Below are 25,970 nucleotides of genomic sequence, written 5' to 3'. Positions count from 1 at the left end.
GACTACAAAACTGGTGAGCTGTTCATTACATAGGCCATCCATTGTCAGATTGATGGCGATCAGCAAATATTACTTCACCGTCACTGATTAATCGGCACTGCTCTGCACTTTTAGTGCTGATGTGACCGCTAAGGGCAGCTCAGTCCCATTCAAATAAAGCAATATGCTAAAAAAGAGAGATCCGGGTTTAACGCTGCGCTAGAAACCACAGGAATCCAAGGATATATGATGAAATCCTTTTTCTTTATTTCTGCAGGTCAACGCGTTTCAAAGACATATCCGTCGTCTTCATCGGGACAAAAAGCAAAAGGAAGAATATCTGCTTTTTGTCCTGATGAAGAAAACGGATATGATTATTGATAATGTGTGAAATAAGTTCTCCCAATCTCTTTTTCCCACTTTGTCCAGGAGATCATGGGATAGATTCTAACACAGAGGAAGAAAATGAAGGACATGTAGCAAAATCCAAAGCGGGACTCAGCAGTCAGTAAGTAGTTTCTGGATGTATTCAGAGATCGTGTTACAAAATGTAAGGCTGTTCACATCCGCACAGCCTCAGCTTCTGTTGTTTTCTTTGTCGCTCCATTGGGAGACCCAGACAATTGGGTGTATAGGCTATGCCTCCGGAGGCCGCACAAAGTATTACACTTAAAAGTGTTAAGCCCCTCCCCTTCTGCCTATACACCCCCCGTGCTCCCACGGGCTCCTCAGTTTTTTGCTTTGTGCGAAGGAGGTCAGACACGCACGCACAGCTCCACAGATTGGTCAGCAGCAGCTGCTGACTATATCGGATGGAAGAAAAGTGGGCCCATATAGGGCCCCCAGCATGCTCCCTTCTCACCCCACTCTTGTCGGCGGTGTAGTTAAGGTTGAGGTATCCATTGCGGGTACGGAGGCTGGAGCCCACATGCTGCTTTCCTTCCCCATCCCCCTCAGGGCTCTGGTGAAGTGGGATCCTATCGGTCTCCAGGCACTGAGACCGTGCTTCATCCACAACTCCTGGGAGACTGCTGGATAGGAGCCGGGTATCGTTCAGGGACATGGCCCTGCTACTTGGAGGTACTCTGTGTCCCCGTGGGGACCGCGCACAGCAACACTCCAGCATTGCTGGGTGTGCTAGTGCACCGGGGACCGCGGCGCTGACCGGGTTAATATGTGCCATTACACACTCAGCGCTGCTGAGTGTGTTTATGTATAGGGACTGCCGCACTAACCGCCGCTGCCAGGGAAACACTGCGGCGCGGCTGGGACTTGTAGTGCGCCGGGGACTTTCGCGCCGGCCGCGCTTTTACGGCGGCCGCGTTTATTACTAGAGTCCCCGGCTTTTTGCGGCCTAGTTTCCTTTCCTCCCGCCCACAGCCCTGACAGGCAGGGGAAGGGCGGGACGCTGCACAGAACGAGCAGCACTGAGGGCTGGAGCATGCTTTGCATACTCCACTCCCCTCACTGTGCACAGTGCAGGCACCAGCTCCCGCTCTTTCTGAGCCACGCCCACGGCTCCCACCTCTCCTCAGGACGCCGGCAGCCATTCCTGTCAGCTCCTTGGACGCTACAGAGGGGGACAAAGTCTGGGAGACTGAGGCAGGGACTCTGGTGGCCTCACAACCGCTTTAAGCGGGTGGTAAGCAGCACCTGTGGTGCTAGCCCCATTGTGCAGTAGTGTAACATTATATGTTTATGGTATACATATTTTACACTGTATGGTGCACAGTTGATTTCTGGCTATATACCCTATTGTGTTACTCAGGGAAGATAATAGCATGGCGCCCACGAAAGGCAGGGGTGCCAAAACACAGGCTTATTATGCTGCCTGCGCCGCATGTATGACCCCGCTACCTGCAGGTTCCACTGACCCTCATTGTGTACTGTTCGGCCCCTGTGGCACTTACTCAGCTAGAGCCTCTGCTAAGGGGGGCCCAGGGGGAGCCACCTGCTGACACTGTTCAGGTGACGGGGACAGAGTTTGCAAAACTCTCTGAGACTATGGCTAAGATACTAGAAGCCTTGCAGTCCAGGCCGGTATCTCAGCACAGGGACTCTGTTGAATCTTTGTCCCCTGGCCCACCTCAGTTGGACCAACAATGTCCTCCTGGGGTGTCTCATGGATCCCAGGCTGAGGGTTCTGACACAGACCCCGGCCCCAGACCGACTAAGCGAGCTCGCTTGACAATTCCCTTGACATCCTCATATTGTTCAGGGTCTCAGCGGGGGGAATCTCTAGTTGATGATGCGGACACAGCTGATCAGGATTCTGATCCTGAGGCCGCTGTCAATCTTGATACTCCGGACGGGGACGCCATAGTGAACGACCTTATTGCGTCCATCAATCGTATGTTGGATATTTCTCCCTCAGCTCCTCCGGTGGAGGAGTCAGCTTCACAGCAGGAGAAATTCCGTTTCAGGTTTCCCAAGCGTACACCGAGTATGTTTCTGGACCACTCTGATTTCAGAGAGGCAGTCCAGAATCACCATGCTTGTCCAGATAAGCGTTTTTCTAAGCGCCTTAAGGATACACGTTATCCCTTTCCCCCTGACGTGGTCAAAAGTTGGGCTCAGTGTCCCAAAGTGGATCCTCCAATCTCCAGACTGGCAGCTAGATCCATACTTGCAGTGGAAGACGGGGCTTCACTCAAAGATGCCACTGACAGGCAGATGGAGCTCTGGTTGAAATCCATCTATGAAGCTATCGGCGCTTCTTTTGCCCCAGCATTCGCAGCCGTATGGGCGCTGCAAGCTATCTCAGCAGGTCAAGCGCAAATCGACGCAGCCACACGCACGTCCGCGCCACAGGTGGCGTCCATAACCACACAGACTTCGGCATTTGCGTCTTACGCTATTAATGCTGTTCTGGACTCTGCGAGCCGTACGGCGGTTGCAGCCGCCAATTCGGTGGTACTCCGCAGGGCCTTGTGGCTACGGGAATGGAAGGCAGATTCTGTTTCCAAAAAGCGCTTAACCAGTTTGCCAATTTCTGCCAACCGATTGTTTGGCGAGCGTTTGGATGAAATCATCAAACAATCCAAGGGAAAGGATACATCCTTACCCCAGCCCAAACCGAAAATACCCCAACAGAGGAGGGGGCAGTCGAGTTTTCGGTCCTTTCGGGGCGCGGGCAGGTCCCAATTCTCCTCGTCCACAAGGCCTCAGAAAGATCAAAGGAACTCTGATGCATGGCGGTCTAAGTCACGTCCTAAAAAGGCCACCGGAGGTGCCGCTACCAAAGCGGCTTCCTCATGACTTTCGGCCTCCCCACTCCGCATCTTCGGTCGGTGGCAGGCTCTCCCGCTTTTGCGGCACCTGGCTGCCACGGGTAAAAGACCGTTGGGTGAGAGACATTCTGTCTCACGGTTACAAGATAGAGTTCACCTCTCGTCCCCCGACTCGATTCTTCAGGTCATCCCCGCCTCCCGAGCGAGCCGAGGCTCTTCTGCAGGCGCTGGGCACTCTGAAGGCAGAAGGAGTGGTGGTCCCTGTTCCTATTCAGCAACAGGGTCACGGTTTTTACTCCAACTTGTTTGTGGTCCCAAAGAAGGACGGGTCTTTCCGTCCTGTCCTGGACCTGAAACTTCTCAACAAACACGTAAAGACCAGGCGGTTCCGGATGGAATCCCTCCGCTCCGTCATCGCCTCAATGTCCCAAGGAGATTTCCTTGCATCGATAGATATCAAGGATGCATATCTCCACGTACCGATTGCTCCAGAGCACCAGCGCTTCTTGCGCTTCGCCATAGAAAACGAACACCTGCAGTTCGTGGCACTGCCGTTCGGCCTAGCAACAGCCCCACGGGTTTTCACCAAGGTGATGGCTACTGTAGTAGCGGTCCTCCACTCTCAGGGTCACTCGGTGATCCCGTACTTGGACGATCTGTTGATCAAGGCACCCTCTCTAGAGGCATGCCAACACAGCCTCGACGCTACCCTGGAGACTCTCCAGAGTTTCGGGTGGATCATCAATTTTCCAAAGTCAAATCTGACACCGGCCCAATCGCTGACATATCTTGGCATGGAGTTTCATACCCTTTCAGCGATAGTGAGGCTTCCACTGATCAAGCAGCGGTCACTACAGACAGGGGTACAATCTCTCCTTCAAGGCCAGTCACACCCCTTGAGGCGCCTCATGCACTTCCTGGGGAAGATGGTGGCAGCAATGGAGGCAGTTCCGTTCGCGCAGTTTCACCTGCGTCCACTTCAATGGGACATCCTACGCAAATGGGACAGGAAGCCGACGTCCCTCGACAGGAACGTCTCCCTCTCTCAGGCGACCAAAGCTTCCCTTCGGTGGTGGCTTCTTCCCACTTCATTATCGAAGGGGAAATCCTTCCTACCCCCATCTTGGGAGGTGGTCACGACGGACGCGAGTCTGTCAGGGTGGGGAGCGGTTTTTCTCCACCACAGGGCTCCGGGTACGTGGACCCAGCAAGAGTCCTCGCTTCAGATCAATGTGCTGGAAATACGGGCAGTGTATCTTGCCCTGAAGGCGTTCCAGCAGTGGCTGGAAGGCAAGCAGATCAGAATTCAGTCGGACAATTCCACAGCGGTGGCATACATCAATCACCAAGGCGGCACACGCAGTCGGCAAGCCTTCCAGGAAGTCCGGCGGATTTTGATGTGGGTGGAAGCCACGGCCTCCACCATCTCTGCAGTTCACATTCCAGGCGTGGAAAACTGGGAAGCAGACTATCTCAGTCGCCAGGGCATGGACGCAGGGGAATGGTCCCTTCACCCGGACGTGTTTCAGGAGATCTGTTGCCGCTGGGGGGTGCCGGACGTCGACCTCATGGCGTCCCGGCACAACAACAAGGTACCGGTGTTCATGGCACGGTCTCAAGATCCCAGAGCTCTGGCGGCAGACGCCTTAGTTCAGGATTGGTCGCAGTTTCAGCTCCCTTATGTGTTTCCTCCGCTGGCACTGTTGCCCAGAGTGTTACGCAAGATCAGGGCCGACTGCCGCCGCGTCATCCTCGTCGCTCCAGACTGGCCGAGGAGGTCGTGGTACCCGGATCTGTGGCATCTCACGGTCGGCCAACCGTGGGCACTACCAGACCGACCAGACTTGCTATCTCAAGGGCCGTTTTTCCATCTGAATTCTGCGGCCCTCAACCTGACTGTGTGGCCATTGAGTCCTGGATCCTAGCGTCTTCAGGCTTATCTCAAGACGTCATTGCCACTATGAGACAGGCTAGGAAACCAACGTCCGCCAAGATCTACCACAGGACGTGGAAAATTTTCCTGTCGTGGTGCTCTGCTCAGGGTTTTTCTCCCTGGCCTTTTGCCTTGCCCACTTTTCTGTCCTTCCTTCAATCTGGACTGGAAAAGGGTTTGTCGCTCGGCTCCCTTAAGGGACAAGTCTCAGCGCTCTCTGTGTTTTTCCAGAAGCGCCTAGCCAGACTTCCACAGGTACGCATGTTCCTGCAGGGGGTTTGTCACATCGTTCCTCCTTACAAGCGGCCGTTAGAACCCTGGGATCTGAACAGGGTGCTGCTGGTTCTTCAGAAACCACCATTCGAGCCAATGAGAGATATTTCTCTCTCACGCCTTTCGCAGAAAGTGGTTTTTCTAGTAGCAGTCACTTCACTTCGGAGAGTGTCTGAGCTAGCAGCGCTGTCATGCAAAGCCCCTTTCCTGGTTTTTCACCAGGACAAGGTGGTTCTGCGTCCGGTTCCGGAATTTCTCCCTAAGGTGGTATCCCCCTTTCATCTCAATCAGGATATCTCCTTACCTTCTTTTTGTCCTCATCCAGTTCACCAATGTGAAAAGGATTTGCACTTGTTAGATCTGGTGAGAGCACTCAGACTCTACATTTCTCGTACGGCACCCCTGCGCCGCTCGGATGCACTCTTTGTGCTTGTCGCTGGCCAGCGTAAAGGGTCACAGGCTTCCAAATCAACCTTGGCTCGGTGGATCAAGGAGCCAATTCTCGAAGCCTACCGTTCGGCTGGGCTTCCAGTTCCCTCAGGGCTGAAGGCCCATTCTACCAGAGCCGTGGGCGCGTCCTGGGCTTTGAGGCACCAGGCTACGGCTCAGCAGGTGTGTCAGGCGGCTACCTGGTCGAGCCTGCACACTTTCACGAAACACTATCAGGTGCATACCTATGCTTCGGCGGATGCCAGCCTAGGTAGACGAGTCCTTCAGGCGGCGGTTGCCCACCTTTAGGAAGAGGCCGTTTTACGGCTCTCTTACAAGGTATTATTTTACCCACCCAGGGACTGCTTTTGGACGTCCCAATTGTCTGGGTCTCCCAATGGAGCGACAAAGAAGAAGGGAATTTTGTTTACTTACCGTAAATTCCTTTTCTTCTAGCTCCAATTGGGAGACCCAGCGCCCGCCCCTGTTTTTTTGTGTACACATGTTGTTCATGTTGAATGGTTTCAGTTCTCCGATATTCCTTCGGATTGAATTTACTTTAAACCAGTTTTTAATTCTTTTCCTCCTTCTTGCTTTTGCACCAAAACTGAGGAGCCCGTGGGAGCACGGGGGGTGTATAGGCAGAAGGGGAGGGGCTTAACACTTTTAAGTGTAATACTTTGTGCGGCCTCCGGAGGCATAGCCTATACACCCAATTGTCTGGGTCTCCCAATTGGAGCTAGAAGAAAAGGAATTTACGGTAAGTAAACAAAATTCCCTTCTTTTCCACCAAAACCTCAGTGGAATGGGACTCTTTGGATGCTGCCATCGCACAAGGATGCCATGATGTTGTATAAATGTATATTCATGTTTTACCAGCATTTCAGTTTTTATATAATCATTATCTACATACGGAATTAAAGTAGACCTGTCACCAGATGAAAACTGGCACTTTGTGCCCTTTAATTTCTGCTGCCCCCAAGTAATACTTTTTTTTATATATATATTCTCTATACGGGCCTTTATATGTAATGCTGATTTTTATAGTCTCTACCAAAAGGTTCACAGGATTCTCTAGGAGGTGTCTTTAGACTTCTCTGTATTATTACCCTGTGAGCACTGCCCTCCTGGTAAAGACCATAAAGTTTCGCCTAAATATAGAGGGCTGTATGGCAGACGTAAAAAGGCAAAACCGGAATACTCGGTAGCAGCAGGAATAAAATAAAGCACAGACTGGCCACTCTACTACCAGTGACCAGTCCTCATTTTGTTAAGTGTTGTCCACTACTTGCACAATCCTTTCATAAATGCCCAATACCCACCAAAAATTAAAGCTTCTACTCGCCTCCCGCATTCGTGCCGTTCCAGCGATGTCGGCGCCAGACCTCCCAGTACTCGTTTATATCATGTGAGCACAGGGCTGAGCGGATCCGAACCTTAAAACTCTGGATCTGTGCAGTTTCAAAGATTTCCGGATGCTGGATACGGAATTCTGGGTGCACGATCCGGATCTGGCACTGGGTAAAATAATTGAAAAATTAAGAAAAACAGAAATAAAACAGCTTTTCATACTTACCGAGACTGTGTCATGGCGGCACACTGCTTTTGTGTCGCACATTCACTTGCTGTACTGTGCATTGTATACACACAACTTTCCATGTTTTCCCCGCCCACCGGCCGTCCTCTCATCTGTGACTGGTTGCAGGCACATGCGCCCCCAGCCTGTGACAGTATTTGCCTGTTGTGCAGTCATCCTGGCTCAGTCATTGTTTGCACAGCCAGCGGTCGTGCTCTATCGCCGCTGGCTGTATGTAGCAGAGATCAAGCGGTGTGGGACCTCATGTGGATTACGCCGGACCTGCAGGGTGTTAGGGGTTAATAAAGTGGTGAAGGAGGGTGTGTGTTTTGTACTTTATTCCAAATAAAGGATTTTTCTCTGTATCTGTGTTTCTTTACATTCACTTACAAGTTAGTGTGATGCAGGTATATCATGGCACGCCTGTGCCATTACTAGCTGTGTGCTGCTATTAACCCCTTATTACCCCAATTGCCCTGGAGCAGTGGCAATCGAGAAGAGCCGGTATTGCATCGGGATTGTCACATCTAATAGATGCGGCAATACCAGCCCCCAGCCGGCATTATCTTGGCTGGAGATGAAAATTAGGGGAAACCGTACGTCGTTTTTTTTTTTTTTTTTAATTATTTAAATAATAATAATAAAAAAAAAGCCGCATCCCTGGCACAGCCGCACACTCTTCTGACAGGAGCATGCATGTGTTTCTAGGTACATGCACGCTCATGTTCAGAAAGCGCAGGCTTTGCCGGGTGATGTCATATCACACTTGTATGAGTCTGACAGCGCATCATCTGCACAGCTGCACACTTCTGACAGGAACGTGCATGTGTTTCTGAAAGACATGCACATTCACCATACTGACCCCCAGACACTTGCACTGCTTTCCCTGCCTACTGGCCGTCCTGCCGTCTGTGATTGGTTGCGTTCAGGTGACACGCTGCCAATTAGGATGGGGACGCATCTAGCTGCAACCAATTACACGTGCCAGTGGGCGGGTAAAACAATGAATATTGAATTGTCGGCTCCGGAAGGGAAAAGCGTGATCCGGAAGCAGTTTGCTGCCATGACACAGCCTTAGGTGAGTACACCGCGCGCGCTCCTACCCCCGTATCCCTTCCACGAACTTTTTTAATCTACAGAATCTGGTCCCCATAGACTTATATGGGTACCGGAATCCGGAGCGGATCCGGATTTTATTTTCAATCCGGCAGGGATCCACCATTTTGGCGGATTCGATCATCTCTAGTTAGCACCAGGTGACCACAATTAGTTTCATATCATTATATAGAGGGCCCAATAGTCATAAAATAGATGTATGCAAATTTCCATAGACCTGAAATTAGAAGGATTTTATAGTGACCTCACCCAGAGCATCGACATCCTAAACACTGGAAGGAGATTCATATCTTACGGTCGTCTGACATAAACACAATGGAAATCTTACTATAAGCCACTATAGAAACGACCTTTCATTGGAAATGGTCATATTTATGTCATGTATTAGTCCAGCATCAGGATTATACAGGAATAAGAGATTAAGGGATAGACATATGCAATACATGCACACACTACAATTAAGAAATACATGAACTCCACTATTGTTGTAAATGTTAGAAATTGTAAGCGTTTTTTGATCAGTGCACAAAAGCCAACCAACTACTACGTCAAGGTGTACCTAGTTTTGGACAGTCCCTGTCACTAATGTCCTAGCTCTCCTTGTGGCAAACCTGTCCGCTTCAGAACTGGGAAAGTGAAAGAAAACCAGGCATGGCTCGCAATTAAATCTTGTGTAGGAAAGATGTGTTAATAAGGGTGCTAAGCCCTGGATGGGCCACCGCCCCCCCCCTTAATATGTCCACACATGTTCGGTAGCAAATTTGTGCACTTGTACATTAATTTTATATGTGGCCAATATAAAGACCTATACATACAAGGTGTGGCAGCACACTGCAATTAATTCGATTAATAAATATATGACCTTCCCTATTCCTGTAAACGTTAAAAACATAAGTTTAGTTACATATTTTTTTCTATTAAAAAGCACAAAAGCCATCTATCCACGTCAAGGTGTACCAACTGTAAATATGGATGGTCCTTATTACTAATGTCTCCATATAGCAAACCTGGCCTCATCTGAATGGGGTCACAGAACCAAAACATGCATAGCTTACAATTAAAGGGAACTTGTCATCAGATTTTTGAGGTATAAACTAAAACTAGCACCTTAAGCAGCACCTGTGCTCCTTCCATTAAGGTGCATGTTATCCCTTGATTACCCCCATACAACCACAAATACCTTTTTATATTCTCCTGCGCTGTATCTAAATCTTTGGATCCGGTCCGATGGGCTTCCTTGGTTGTGGCTACTGTCCCTCCTCTCCCCTCTGATTGCCACTCTTGTAGTGATTGATGTGGATGACTCCTGCACCGTCCACGTCGCCAGGCAAAATCTTGCACCTACGTGTTCAGCACTGACCGCAGTGGGGCAGAGCAAAGTGAGCTGGCAATGTCTGCAATTTTACCCTGCGACATGGATGGATCCAGAGGTGTCATCTACATCAATCATCAAAAGAGGATGGTGATCAGCGCGGAAAGGAAGGATAGGAGCCGCAACCAACGACACCCATCACGCAAAAATCTGGTGACAAGTTTCCTTTAAAACCTTCATGTCTCAGCACCCTTATCCACCTATCTTTCCCACACAAGGCTGGCGTATAGTCAATATATGTGGAGCCCCGCATTACCTTTAGGTCGGCTCAGGGTCTTCAGGGACTCCACGTGATGGGAATCTTCTGGCCGCAGTTAGGTCAGGTTACCTTCTATGAAAAGGAAAGAGCTAGCGCATATGGGAAGCACCCGTGAGCTGGAATAATATTAGTAAAAATGGATTTGCTCACCTGAAGAGGTTGTGCGCCCCCGCACAACCCCGGTGGTAGATGGATAGATAATCCTTCCGGAGTGGGGGCTGTCTCCGCTGACGTTGCCGTTAATGCGCTGAATGGATCCGGATTAGGTATCACTACTGGCTCCTAAGATTCTCCGGCACCTTAGATCCTGGAGCACCTGTGCGATCCTCCGTTCTTCAGGCTGAGTGGTTCAAGTTGTGCCTGGCAGGTCCTATTCCTCAGAGCAGCTCTAGCCGAATTCCCTTGTCGGGAGTGTGGATATAATGGATTAAATTTCGGTCTGGTTTAGCGCTAGTGAATGGGCTGCCAGTCTTTGTAGTTGATTCGCTTTATTAATAATAGTAGTAAAAAGGATAACTCCTGTTTTATACAACGCGTTTCAGCAAAGTCTCTGTTGCTTTCCTCAGGTATAACAGGAGTGATTTACATACATTAAATTTATAGGTGAAATAAAGACCCCACAGGTGGAATTTGTGGGTGTGCCATAAAATTAGATCATTGGGTCCTTTAACCCTATGAGTACTAAAGTATTATGATAAATCCAATATATATATATATATATATATATATATATATATATATATATATATATATATATATAAATACATATTATAAACACATAGTCAAAACGGTATTGGCTAAGAAATTGTGGTGTTATACAGAAAAAATTGAATAAAAGATGAATAAAAATTGAATAAAAATTATTACTTGTTATATTAGATCGATATTGTAGACACATTTAATAAAAATCTTTATGGTGTAGAATATTTCTTATGTCTTTAGTTATGATATTTTAAAAGATTTTTTTTAGAAAATCATGATAGCACTCAAATAATAAGATTGGGAAGCCCTTTTTGGATTATTGTTATATTTAGAATTAATCCCCATAACCTCCTTACCATCCCTTTGTTAAATCGGTTGTTGTTATACCAGTGTTGATATAAATTATTTTTTGTTGTTTGGGGAAAGTGTATATGGGGAGGATGATGCTCACATACAATGAATACACACAACATACGTGTGTGTGTGTGTGTGTGTGTGTGTGTGTGTGTATATATATATATATATATATATATATATATATGTATGTGTATATGTGTGTGTTTTTTTTTTTAAATTATATTCTAAAGAATCTTTTTCAAAAACATTTTTTTCTTTTTTTCTCTCAAAAAACCTGTTCAAAGATCCTCCAAAAAAATTTTTCCTTCAGAAAAAATCCCTTCGTAGAGATCCCTCTAAAAAACCTTCAAAAAGGGCCCTTTCATAAATTCCTTTCAAATCCAAGAAAATGTATATCGGATAACCCTCATATTATTATTTAGCGACATTATCCAATGTTAGGTTGTGTCCTTCTGGGGCTAAGGTGCCCAATTTGAAGATCCAGTAACTCTCTTTTCTGATAAGTTTGGTTAATGCTTGTGTATCTTTACTGTTAATGGAGTCTATAATAGTGAGTGTCATTTTCTTATAGTCCCTATTGTGCTTGATATTGTAGTGTTTTGAGATACTGTGTAATGTATAACCCGTTTTGATGTTGTGGCGGTGTTTATTGAGCCTTGAATGCATCTCTTGTATCGTCCGTCCCACATATTGGGTGCCACAGGGGCATTCTAGTAGGTAGACTGCATGTGTGGATTGGCAGTTTAATTTGTGCTTTATTATAAAGGTTTCCTAGCTTAACTTCTACGGGAATCGTGACGCCACTCTCGGTATTTGCGGTCAGGGAGCGCCTGGGGCTGATGGTAGATGTAGTCAGGTGTTGTGGCCTCCCGAGAGTGCGGCTGGCCCCAGGGCTCAGTGTAAGTGTGTAGTACCACAGGTCGCAGAAGAACTCACACACAGGCAGCAATGTTTTTCAGGGTTTTTACTGCCTTTCAGATGGTAGCTGTGAGTCAACCCGGGCGATGCTATGATGAACCAGGTGGAACCAGATATCCCTTCGGCTGATGTAGGGATGACTGCTGACTCGCCTTCCTAGCTCTTCTTGTTTTGAGGTGACCCCGACTTGGAGTCCTTCGGGATCACCCAGGGAAGTCGCAACTGCCGTTCTCCCCTTTCTGACCCGTTTGCTGACAGCGTGGACCAAGGATAAGATGGCTCCAGGCTCGATCCTCCTTATGGGCCCCCTCGTTGCTGTTGATGCTGCGGGTTCTGTGTGGTTTGGTGAGGCACATACAGTACCCTCACCAGCAGGTTCAGGAGGCCAAGTAAATGGGTTCCTGCTCTGGGGACCTATATCCCTGTGTGGGCTTGGTCTACCGGCAGTCCCCTTACTCAGCCACCTCTTGCTACTGCCCTAGGTGGTTTTCAGGCGGCACCGCTGGGTAGCCATTCTCCCCCGCCAGCAGCCACTACCGGTGCAGGGTCTGACAGGGTCCTGCTCCTCCGCTCTACCCTCCAGACGCAGCTCCTCCGCTCCTACTCCTCTGGCTGCCACTGCACACCTCCCCATCTCCAGTCCCACCACTAGCTGGGATACGAGGGCCACGCCCCCCCCGCCAGGGGTCCCCTCTAAGCTGTGTATGTGTGTTCCTGGTTACTAAGTGTCTGTGTGTCCACACCCTAGTCAGCCTTTGGGATTACCTGTTTTGTACTGACCCAGCATGGGTGCAGTACTCAGTGGTGCCTGACCAGGTCAGGGGCGCCACATATACAGTACCTCGAAAAGTATTCAGACCCTGTGAACTTTTCTAATTTTTTTTACATTATAACCACAAACGTAAATGTATTTTAGTGGGATTTTATGTGATATACCAACAAGTATACGAGGAAATGATACAGTTTTCTAAATTTTAAAAATATAAATCTAAAAGTTGTGACGTGAAATTGTATTCAGCCTCAATACTTTTTAGGACCACCTTTCGCTGCAGTTAGGGTTGGAAGTCTTTTGGGGAATGACTCTACCAGCTTTTCACATCTTGAGGATGACATTGTTTCCCATTTGCAAACTAGCTGTAGCTCAGTGAGATTGGATGTAGAGCACCTGTGAACGGCAATTTTCAAGTCTTGTCACAGTATCTCAATGGGATTTCGGTCTTGACTGTGACTGGGCCATTCACACATGAATATGCCCAATTATTACATTGTAGCTTTGGTAGTATATTTTGGTTCATTGTCCTGCTGGAAGGTGAACCTACACCTCAATCTTTTGCAGCCTTTAACAGGTTTTCCTCCAGGATTGCCCTTTTATTTTGTTCCTTCCATCCTCCCCTCAACTCTGATCAGCTTCTCGGTCCCTGTTAAAGCAAAGCACCCCCACAACATGCTGCTGCCACCACCATGTTTGCTAGTGTTGATGGTGTTTTCCGGGTGATGTGTAATGTTAGATTTCCGCCACATATTGTGTTTTGTATTTAGCCCAGAAAGTTCTACTTTGATCTCATCTGACTGGAGCATCTTCTTCCACATGCTAGCTGTGTCCCCCTACATGGCTTTTTGGAAACTGCAAACGGGACTTCATATGACCTGGTGTAAAAAAAAAAAATCGCTTTTTTCTTGCCACTCTTACATAAAGGACAGATTTGTGAAGTATATAATTAATAGTTGTCTTGAGGAAAAATGTATATTTTTTTTTTTTTTTTTGCTTAAAGGGCTATATCAAATTGTGCCTTGAGCAGCAAACAATGTTCCAGTTTCCTTACATCTAGAAATGAGCGAACCCGCAGATGTTTGGTCTTGGCGGCTCCAGTTGAACTTTAAAAAAAAAAAAAAAGTTTGGTCCCGGACTTGAACCTGTACATTAGCACAGACGCCAAACCCCATTTAACTCTATAGGTACCTGAACTTGTGTGCCGTAAAATGGTGCTAGTAAGGCATGGGGGCTGCAAAGCAGGAGAGTTATACTTACCAAGTCTCCCGCGTGGCTGTCACACTACTTCCGGGTCCACTCATTAGCTCTCATGCATATTCACTGCTTCCCCCACCCACCCTCTATGACACAGTCTGTGATTGATTGCAATCAGACTGCCGGCATCTGTGATTAGTTGTGGAGTGTAAAAATAAATAATTGGAAAAAATGGTGTAGGGTCTCCCGTATTTCAGCACAGATAAAGTTCAGGCTGCAGTCGCCAGCTGTCTGCGTTATCTTGACTTTGTATCAAAATATGCTGGACCCCATGTGGCTTTAACTATATAAATAAATAAAAAATAATTTAAAAAAAAACGGCGTCTGCCCTGGAATTCTATTAGATGCACCAATTCCGGCGCTTTACCAGGCTCATCCTGATTTGCCCTGGTACAGTGGTAATTGCTGTAATATAAGGGTTTAATGACAGCTGTGATTTCACAGCTGTCATTAAACAAAAAAAATCACAGCTGCCATCTAGCTGAGGTTAGTCATGGGGAGGGGTCTATGAGACCCTTCCCATTACTAACCATGTCTGTAAAAATAAATAACACACAGAAAAATAATTTATTTAAAACCTAAAAGCACCCTCTTTCACCAATTGATTAACTCCCAAGACATGTATGTAATGCACACGAGGTCCAACAACTATCTCGGCTCTGCTACATCTTGAGGTCGCAGTGCACAGTCACATTACAAAAAGTGACCGATCATTGTGGCGTCAGGGACACACTATTGAAATGCAGCTGTGAGAGCGGTGACATGAGTGAGTTCACCTGACGTCACAGCTGGCGGTTCCTATGGTGTTTTGGGGATTAATAAATTGGAGAAAGAGGGTTTTTGTTTTTTAAATAAAGGATTCTTCTGTGCGGTTTTTGTTTCTTTTCACTTACGCGGTTAGTAATTGGGGGTGGCTTGATGGCAGCTGTGATTATTTTTTTTTTTTTTTTATTTATTTATTTTACAAATCACAGTGATCATTAACCTCTTATATTGCCTCAATTGCCACCGCATCAGGGTAATCGGGATGAGTCGGATAAATTGCTGGAATTGATGCCTGAGAATACCACCCCCAAGTTGTGCGCTTTATCTTAGCTGGGTATCAAAATTTGGAAGATACCACACGCCATTTTTTTAATTACTTATTTATTTTAAACAAGCCGCATTGGGGGTCCCCCATATTTTTGATACACAGCCAAGATAACACAGATAGCTGTGAGCTGCAGCATGTAGCTATCTGCTTTATCTGCATTGGGTATTATTATATGGGGGAGCTTTCACCATTTTTACCAATTTATGTTTATGCTCCACAACCAATCACAGACACTGGCAGTCTGACTGCAACCAATCACAGACGCTGTCACAGAGGGTGGACGGGGGAAGCGGTGAATATGCATGAGAGCTAATGAGCGGACCCGGAAGTAGTGTGACATTCATGCCTAGACTCTATAATTCTCCTATTTTAATCTCTATTTCTTTATCGCTTTCATTGGGGGACACAGGACCATGGGATGTATGCTGCTGTGACTAGGAGGCTGACACTAAGTGAACATAAAAAGTGTTAGCTCCTCCCTGGCAGTGTACACCCTGAGCTGGAGGCGGATCTATGCCAGTTTTTTGCTTAGTGTCGTAGGAGGCTGAAGTGGGCCCATATATCTGTGGGCCAACCTCAGCCTAGGCTATTCCTTTTTTCCGTTTTTTTGCTATTACGGCGCCGCTCAGCCTTCTCATTTTCTATTCTTTTGTCTCTTCTGCAGGGTTAAAGTCCCCGCCACAGAGAGCACCCCTCGCCTGCTCCTTCCCTCCGGGTACCGTCCCTAGGGTTGTTTGAGGCTCGAGACACCAGGCCCTCTCCCCCTCCTGCCCTATGGTACCGTCCCAGGGCTGCTTGGGGTCGAGCATTTTTTAAGGGCACACTCCCCGTCCTCCCCTATGGTACCGTCCCAAGGGGTGTTTCTGGTGGAGGCAGCTAGGACTCTCTGCACCCATGGCCTTCCCCATCCAGGACCCGGTGACAGGATCACAGGCTCTGCAGCGCAGGAGCGCTCAACAGCACCAAGCCTCCCCCAGCGTTTTCCCTTCTACCCTGGGCCCAGGCAGAGGATCCGGTCACTGCAGCGCAGGAGCACTCTGCAGTGTTCCCCACACCATTTCCCCCCTGAGATCTCCCAGGGACGGATTGGACTCACCAGCAGCCGCAGCAGGCTAGGATGGAGCCATGGATCAGAGCGACACCGCCAGGACACAGGTAATATCTTCTCCACACGCAGCGCTGCGCTCCCGGCGGCCGCTCACTAATTTAGTCTCCGGCTTGGGGCCTACCTCAGGCTGGAGCGCTCCGCCCCCCGTTTGCGCGCGTGCCTTTTCGGCCACACCCCCCGCTTCTTCTGCCCGGAGACAAGCCAGCCAAAAAAAGTGCAAAAGCCCGCGCTTTCTGCAACTGCTCACCTCAGCACTGGCAGGCCGGTGAGCAGCGGCAGCACGTTTATCCTGGTGCTGTCCCAGCTACTCTGAGACCCCTGCTGACCTGGGAAGGACACAAAACCCGGGTGAGTGCTGCTCCTGATTAGGACCAGTGACTTTTTTACCTTCCTCGTTTTTCTTTTCCCTATCTCCTGTCTCCTCCCTAGTGTCACTAGTGAGTCTCCTGAGCAGCCATGCCTAATTCTAAGTCGTCCCGATCCAAACAGGCCCCCTTTATAATGCATTTTGCGTGCTCGTCCTGCAACGAAAAATTCTCCCAAGGCCAGGCTACGCCCCTCTGCTCGGCTTGCGTCCCTGACCCACAGCCCACGCAGATTGCCCCAGACGCTGCCAGCCCCCCCGTCCACGTCACTTCTGCAGCAGTACAGGACGCCCAGAGATCCCTCCCCCGGAGTGGTTGACTTCCCTCTCCCAGTCGGTGGACTCTCTTTCAAGGGCGTCTCTGACCATCGGGCAGGCGTTGCAGTCGCTCCCTACGCTCAGCCATGTCCCCCAGTCGGTCTGACCCAGACCCGGCTACTGGAGCGCGGAAGCGGACTCGCACGGTCTCCTCTTCCAATTCCTCCCAGAGGTCTCTCTCCCCTACAAGGCCCGAGTACCACTCGTCTCCGGGACCGTCAGATCTTTCAGGAGAAGAGTCGGATGCAGCCTCACTGCTGGACTCTGATCAGGCAGCCAATGTCAGGCGTATGGTGGACAGTCTGGTCGAAGCGGTGAATAAAATGCTGAAGCTCCAGCCGGACTCTGTCACCACCCAGAGCTCGCAGGTATCCTTCAAGCGGGTTAAGCATGCCCACAGGCATTTCTGTGACCATCCGGAATTTGCTGAGATTCTATGCAAGCACAGACAGCAACCGGACAGGATTTTCAACAATGGTAAGTCGATTGATTTACGCTATCCCTTCCCTGAGGATCTCAGGAAAGAATGGGCAGGCTCACCTGTGGTCGACCCGCCGGTTTCCCGCCTGGCCTCTCATACAGTTCTATCTCTGCCGCAAGGGACATCGCTCTGAGACGCCACGGATCGGAACATTGAGAGATTCGCCCGTTCGCCTTTTGAGGCGGCAGGCGTGGCCCTGTCGCTGGCTGTCGCCGCCGTCTGGGTGGCTAAGGCCATGGTGGCCAAGGCCATGGTGGCCTGGGCCGACACCCTCCGCAGAGCTCTTCGCTCAGAGTCTAGTGATCCCGAGTTCGCCAACATGGCGGCACAGATTGCTCTAGCGGGTGAGTATATCATCAACGCATCTCTGTCAGCAGCCAACTGCGCAGCACAAGCGGCCAGCAACACGGTGGCAATCCGCCGGGCGATCTGGCTTAGAGCCTGGAATGCAGACGCGGCTTCTAAAAAATCCCTTACCGCCCTCCCGTTTGCAGGAGGTCGGCTGTTTGGAGACGGGCTCGATCAGATTATCGCCGAGGCTACGGGAGGAAAGAGCACCTCTCTTCCACAGCTGAGACCAAGACGTATTCCGCGTCGCTTGCCGACCTCAAGGTTTCAGCCTTTTCGCAGCTTCAGTTCCACTACACATCCTAGGAGGAACAGATCCCCGTAGAGAAACGGGAAGAACACGTCTTTCAAAACAAACCCTTCCTGGCGTCCTAGGCCATGCCAGCCAGCCAAATCAACATCCAGATCACAGCACTACTCCACCAAATGACTCGTGGTCTTCGCGCGCCAGCGCAGACCAGGTGGGGGGGGCGCCTTTCTCATTTCCAACACGTTTGGCTGCCTTTGATCATGGATGCCTGGGTCAGAGAAATTCTAGTATCTGGGTACAAAATAGAGTTCTCATCAATTCCTCCAAGTCATTTTTTCCCTTCTCATCTTCCCGAGTCAGACGCGCGAGCTCGCCCCTTTTTTCATGCCATCGAATCTCTGCACCGCTCAGGGGTCGTGATTCCGGTTCCAAATTCGGAACGTTTCAAGGGAGTCTACTCAAATCTCTTCGTTGTTCCCAAAAAGGATGGCACTGTGCGTCCTGTTCTCGACCTCAAGATTCTCAACAGGTACGTCAAACCCCGAAAGTTTCGCATGGAGTCCCTCTGATCGGTGATTGCCTCCATGGAGGTCGGCGAATTTCTCGCCTCTCTGGACATACAGGACGCATATCTCCACATCCCGATTGCCCATCAGCACCAGAAATTCCTGCGCTTCGCTATAGCAGAAGATCATTATCAGTTTACTGCCCTACCTTTCGGCTTCGCGTCTGCGCCACGAGTGTTCACGAAGGTCATGGCTGCTGCCATGTCTATCCTACACTCCAGAGGACTTTTGGTGATCCCGTACCTGGACGACTTGCTGATCAAAGGGTCTTCTTTCAACGACTGTCTCCTAAGTGTTCAGGTCACCATCGATACTCTGTCCCGACTAGGTTGGCTCATCAACCGGAAGAAGTCCTCTCTGACCCCGGCCTGCCGGATTACCTTCCTAGGCATGGAGTTCGATACCATCCAAGGACGCGTGTCCCTCCCACAGGAAAAGATTGTATCTCTCCGGAAGGACCTCCAGACCCTCCACCATTCCAGAGCGGTGTCCATACGCTTTGGTATGAGAGTCCTCGGCCGGATGGTGGCGGCAATAGAGGCGGTTCCGTTTGCCCGCTTCCACCTTCGTCCCCTTCAGCTATCCCTGCTGAACAAATGGGACAAGTCTCTATTTACCTTAGATCGCAAGATACTTTTGCCCCCGGAAGCCCGCCGCTCGCTTCTTTGGTGGACGAACAGCCAAAATCTCTCCAAAGGAACGTCATTCTTACCGGTACACTGGCAGACAGTCACCACCGATGCCAGTCTTCTGGGCTGGGGAGCAGTGCTCCATCAACACACAGCTCACGGTCAGTGGTCCTCCCAGGAAAGCCGGCTCTCGATCAACGTTTTGGAGATCAGAGCGGTCCTCCGAGCCCTGCAGACTTTTCAGCGCTTTATACAGGGATCGCCTATCAGGATCCAATCAGACAACGCCACGGCTGTGGCATACATCAATCACCAGGGCGGCACGAGGAGCGTCATGGCGATGAGAGAGGTGAAGAAGATCATACAGTGGGCAGAGTCTCACCACTCTGGGATCTCCGCGGTACATATCCCCGGCGTGGAAAATTGGGCGGCCGTCTAACTCAGCAGACAGGGTCTGGCGCCGGGTCAATGGTCTCTCAACAGAGAAGTGTTCGAACAGATCTGCCACAGATGGGGGACTCCGGATGTGGACCTGATGGCCTCTCTGTTCAACAATCAAGTCCCACAGTTCATCTCCCGTTACCACGACCAGCAGGCGCTAGGAGTCGACGCTCTCATCCTTCCGTGGAATCAGTTCAGACTGCCGTTCATCTTCCCACCGCTTCCACTGATCCCAAGAGTCCTCAAGAAAATCAAGGCAGAGGGCATTCCAGTGATTCTCTTTGCCCCAGAATGGCCCAGGCGAGCGTGGTTCGCAGAACTCGCACAGCTCGTCGCAGACACCCCATGGCGGCTTCCAGATCGGCCAGACCTGCTATCGCAGGGTCTGCTCTTCCATCAAAATTCAGGGGTTCTCAATTTGACAGCATGGCTCTTGAATCCTGGATACTAGCCCAGTCAGGCTTTGCTCCTGAAGTGATACAGTCTATGGTCAGAGCTCGAAAGCCTTCCTCGTCAAAGATCTACTACCGCACCTGGAAGGCCTTTTTTCAGTGGTGCGAGGTCAACGGCAATTCCTCTCCATTAGTTCTGTCACTCCCGGCGCTACTGGCTTTCCTTCAGGCAGGTTTACAAGCGGGTCTCTCGCTGGCAACAATCAAGGGGCAGGTTTCGGCTCTGTCTGTTCTTTTCCAGAGAAATCTAGCATCACGTCCACAGGTCAAGACGTTCATCCAGGGAGTCGCCCATCTGGTTCCACCCTATCATTCTCCGCTAGAACCATGGGACCTTAATCTGGTTTTAGGATCCCCCCCAACTGGCTCCATTTGAACCGCTCAAGGAATCCTCATTCTCACACTTATCCTGGAAAGTGGCCTTTTTGGTGGCGGTCACATCAATCAGGAGAACGTCTGAACTGGCAGCTCTTTCGTGCCGGTCACCTTTTCTTGTTTTCCACCAGGACAAGGTTGTCCTGCGCCCGTCTTCTGCTTTTCTGCCGAAGGTGGTGTCTCCTTTTCACCTGAATGAGGAGATCGTGCTTCCATCTTTTTGTCCGGCACCCACTCGCTCCTTGGAGAGGTCACTGCACACTCTGAACCTAGTGCGAGCACTCAGGACTTACGTCTCGAGAACTGCGACTTTCCGCAAATCAGACAACCTGTTCGTCCTGCCTTCAGGCTCCAAGAGGGCCATGCCGGCGTCCAGGGCTACCATTGCAAGATGGATCAGGTCAGCTATATCAGAGGCCTACCGGATCAAGTCCCCTCCGAGGGGAGTAAAAGCCCATTCCACCCGTGCAGTTGGTGCGTCTTGAGCAATCAGACGCCAGGTGTCAGCCGAACAAGTCTGCAAAGCCGCCACGTGGTCCAGCCTTCATACCTTCGCCAGGTTTTACAGGGTCCACACCCAGGCGTCAGCGGATGCCTGCTTTGGGAGAAAGGTGTTGCAGGCGGCCGTCGCACACCTATGAAAAGCTAGTAGACAGTTGGACAGAGCTTTCCCACAGAATTTTGTGATTGTTTTTGGATCTGTAGGATTGCTTCTGTACCCACCCAGGGACTGCTTTTGGACGTCCCATGGTCCTGTGTCCCCCAATGAAAGCGATAGAGAAAGAAGGATTTTTGTGTACTCACCGTAAAATCTCTTTCTCTGAGTCTTCATTGGGGGACACAGCACCCACCCTGTTTGGATTGTGAGGTCTTAGCTTGCCGGATGTTCCCGGTTTCTTTATGGGTCAATGTTCTTTTTCACCCGTCTATTATACGTTTATGTATACGTGTTCATAAGGTACTGTGTGTCACCACACGTTTTCTCTTGATATTACCTTGTTTAGTTATGGTTGTTCAGGTTTCTCCTACTACTGCTTGTACACTAAACTGGCATAGATCCGCCTCCGGCTCAGGGTGTACACTGCCAGGGAGGAGCTAACTCTTTTTATGTTCACTTAGTGTCAGCCTCCTAGTCACAGCAGCATACACCCCATGGTCCTGTGTCCCCCAATGAAGACTCAGAGAAAGAGATTTTACGGTGAGTACACAAAAATCCTTCTTTTGCTTCCTTTTAACTTTTTTTTTTTTTATCACGGTGGCCAAACCCGAACAGCAGCGTGTCCTTTCCTTTATGGTTCGGGTTCGCCCATCACTACTTACGCCCTTTTTGCTGGGGGGGACCATTCTGGATCAGTAGATTTTAGGCTTGCTGTTGAGCTTATCCTTTTGTGACAGGCTCCCCTTTGCCATTTGGTTTGAGCTGTACACTGTTAGAACTATACTTGCATACAGATATAACAGGGCCTGTTAATAAGCTCACATAGCTCAATTGAAAACTGCTGATTTTAGGGCAGGGTGGAGGATGAATGGTGAATGTGATTCTGATGGACTGCTAACAGGTCAGAAGCCTGCGAGTGAGGCAGAGAGCGTGAGCAACTTACTGATGGATAGAAATCAGTCAGCTAGAGAGAGGTTGCTGGGATCTAATGAGTTAATTTCTCAGCACGTAATATAACTGTATTCAAGCTCCATTGCAACAAGTTGTACCTTATGAAAGACAAAAGGTCTCATGCAGGAGAATGACTGCAGACAGAAAAAGCAAGTGTATTCCCAACTTGCTTACTTTCTTGCTGTCTTACTAATTGAAGCAATTTCATAATATGAGAATACACCTTTAATGCTGGACAGAACAGAAACTCAAGAAAGGAGAGATGTGCTGCGTCCTCTCTGGCGGAGAGGATCCTGAACATACAACTCCCAAATAACTCAGTGTGTACCATTATTATGCAGTTTGCATGCTTGATGATTCATTTTATTATTAAACAACTACAGTGCTGTCAGTCAATCTAAAAGATTAATCAACCTGAATATTTAACGTAAAAGTGAGGTTCTGTCTTTTTAGGAGACTATCTAGGTGCATCATTATTGGGCAATTATTAGTGTACAGAATTTGTATGCAGCTAAATGAAAAATGTTAATAATAACCAAATAGCTCAAAATTTATAAAATTCATTTTTGACATTTTAAAAAAATATCAGTGACCAATATAGCCACCCTTCTTTTCAATAATAACAGGCACAAGCCTTCCTTCCATCCATAATCCATCAGTTTGTTAATCTGTTCAGAATCAACTTTTTGGGCAGCACCAACCTCAGTTTCCCAGATACTATTCAGAGATGAGACTGTTTTTATTTCTTTGTAAATTTCCCTTTTAAAAAGGGACACAATTTCTCAATGGGGTTTAGGTCAGGTGAGGAATGGGCCATGTCATTCTTCTTTAATTCTTAGGGCCTTTACTATCTAGCCAAGCAGTGAAGATTTGAACTCCTGCAATGGATCTTTGTCCTCCATAAGAGGCATGATTTTCTTGAAAGATGCAGACTTTTCCCTGTACCATTGCTTGAGGAAAGTGTCTTCTAAAAACTGGCCATAAGTTTGGAAGGTGATTTTGAGTCACCTTTAATACCAGCACATAGCAGTACCTCACCTCTCTTGCTAGTGGAGTGTGTGACAGTTACTGATCCAGCCTCTGGCCCATCAGGTCTGTTAAGAGACCCTCTCATTTCATCAGTCCAGAAAACCTTTTCAAAATCCGTCTTCAGATCTTCCTTGGCCCAGTCTTGGTGTTTCAAATTCTGTACCTTGGTCAGTTGGTGGTTGCGTTTCAGCCTTCACAACCTTGGCCATGTCTTGAGCAATGAACACCTTGTACTTCTAGGCACTAAAGGAAAATTGCACTTCTGGAATATGACAGCACTAGAAGATAATGGGTTCTTGGTCGCTTCATGGTTGATTGATTATTCTCAAATCTTTGACAGTGAATGTGCACCTTTTTTTTTAATTTTTTTTTCTCTATCTTTTTTTTTTGCTATCCCGTTGACTATTCATGATCATGCCCCAACATCTTAGCAATTTCGAGAACACTGCATCCCCTTTAAGTAAATCATCGTTAGAAATCTTAGTGTCATTGTCTCTTTTTTTGCACATTTTCCCTGAGGAAAACAAGCTGCCTAATAATTATGTACATCTTGATAAAGAGCGATGATATCATTAGGCCTCACCCTCCCTCATTGTACAAACACACATCACCAGCTAGTTACATACAGTAGATTGAAAAAGACCTAAGTCCATTGAGTTCAACCTTTCTCTACCATTTTTTTCCATTAAACTATCTATAACCCACAATATGTGTAATGAGTAGTGATGGGTGGACCCAGACTGTAAATCGGGCTTTTTCCAAGGGCCCACGGCACTTTCAGCCTAATTTGCATTTGATTTCTACATTAGATTTCTCAGGACTAGCACCTTACATCTCTATGAAATAAAGGTATAAATTTTTTATTAAGGGATAAGTACCTGTACCACATACTTCCATAGGAAAAAACGTCCTGGTAGACAGGTTCCCTTTTAAGGGAATCCCTAAATTTCATCTCTTGCTACATTTATATGCAGCAAACCAACAACGTATAGATATGTATACACAAAATAATCCATACCTATTTGTCTAGACATCGACGGATCTGCCAGTAGATGGCTCTGCAAGCCTTGTTTTTTGTTATTCAATGTTTTATTCTACAATCTATAAACTAAACGTCTACAGCAAGTTTTAAAGTATGGAATAGTGTATACAAAATACCACTCCAGGGACCTACGGAGCAGACGGTCATGTTTCCTCTATTCCATCTCAGTTTGTGTGCAAGTAATAGCTTCTTGTGCACGTTATTGCCCATTTTACTGTAATAGAAATGATAGTTTTTGTAATGGAGCCACTAAAAAGTGGTGTGTAGTGTAGAAAGGCATGGCGCGTATTACAGGCTCATATTCTTACAGCAAGCCATGCATTGAAAAAAATGTTTCGTTTTTATTATTTATTTCTGGATTTTTTTTCAGTTTGTGTTCTCAATTTAATATTTCTTAAAATGCTCATTTGGAATACATACCCCAACTATCTAAAGAGCCATGTCAAGATTGGCTTTTTGTTCTACATGGGTGTCCATGTCATCCGGACTATATAGATGTTATATTACTGGATGTGAAATTTAAAAAAATAAAATAATTCACATTTCAACAGGGTAACCGATAGTAGTGACTTAAAAACACGTGGTGTGTAGCAGTATGAAAATCCTCATTGCCCCTGTCAGTGCAACTGATACCTGCTGAATGAGATTTAGGCTACACGGCGATGCTGAAATCACATTTAGGCACTGTGACTTTTAACGGAGACCCGGTTTGTGGTCACCTGTCATCTCCAAAGATGGCTACCACAAGCTGGTTTGGTGCTAGCTACCCTGTTTTTCAGATCCCAGGGGTTGTTCTGGTCGTCACCATTGAACCCCTATACAAGGATCTGGACGTCACCGTTTTCCCTAGGCAGGGGCAATGCTGCTGTTTGGTAGTGTGAGCTGTCAAGGTGATGGTCCAGTAGCCAGGAGGTCAGAGCGGGGATAAAGTCAAAAGGCAGGAGAGTAGTAAATAAAAAGCCACGGTCAGAATAAGGAATGTCAACTGGGATACTAACAAGTTCCCAAGAGCTAGTCAAATTATAACACGCAGTGGACATTAGGCTTTTAGGAGCTTAAATAGCTTGCCACTGAGGTCAAACAGGAGGAAGCAAAACTGACAAAAGTTAACTCTTAAACTCTCAGCACAGATGGAAATTAAAATCACAGAAGGCACAGACTTCGAGTTCTTGCTCTGCGACACCTGAAACAAGAGCGCGGCGCTGCCTGGTGGCAAAAGCAGACAGGGCATACATCGAAACAAAATGCCACAGCAACATAGCATTTATTGATTTCATATTGCATTACATTACAATATACGATCTCCTGCAACAGTGTTGAAAATGTTTCCAAATCTGTTGATTATCTTTGGAAGCTGCTTGCTATAGGCTTCAATGCAAGTCACATGCAAATTATCTGCAATTGGGACTTTTTTTTTTTACAGCAAAATCACAGTTGTACAATAGTTGCAAGACGCAGACAAGCTCTTACAGTTCTGGGAATTGCTGCCATACAACACATCGCCGAGTGGTTCTGACCATATGAACCCCTTCATGACCAAGGACATATATTTATATGTCCTTGGCCATGTCTGTCCCTTTAATGCTAGTGCTCATTATTCCCCACACATCTGCTGATGTGATCAGCAGACATGTGCAGCTAACAGGCGCTGGTGGAACTCCTATCCACCCACACCTGTTGACCCCTTAGATCGCT

At 48.0% G+C, this 25,970-nt stretch overlaps 1 protein-coding gene across 2 annotated transcripts in view; it reads left to right on the top strand.

Annotated features, from left to right (window-relative positions):
* Positions 1 to 25,970, top strand: part of CAAP1 (caspase activity and apoptosis inhibitor 1) — a 72,048-nt gene that overhangs the window by 13,188 nt on the left and 32,890 nt on the right. For both annotated transcript variants that reach the window (XM_075316795.1, XM_075316801.1), the window contains exon 4: positions 409 to 487. In XM_075316795.1, the coding sequence (XP_075172910.1) occupies positions 409 to 487 (79 nt within the window). The remainder of the gene's footprint in view (positions 1 to 408; positions 488 to 25,970) is intronic.

This window comes from Anomaloglossus baeobatrachus, chromosome 1 (genome assembly GCF_048569485.1).
Source record: "Anomaloglossus baeobatrachus isolate aAnoBae1 chromosome 1, aAnoBae1.hap1, whole genome shotgun sequence".
Taxonomy (NCBI): Eukaryota; Metazoa; Chordata; class Amphibia; order Anura; family Aromobatidae; genus Anomaloglossus; species Anomaloglossus baeobatrachus.
The sequence above is the reverse complement of the archived record's forward strand: the minus strand, read 5'-3'. Positions and strand labels throughout refer to the sequence as shown.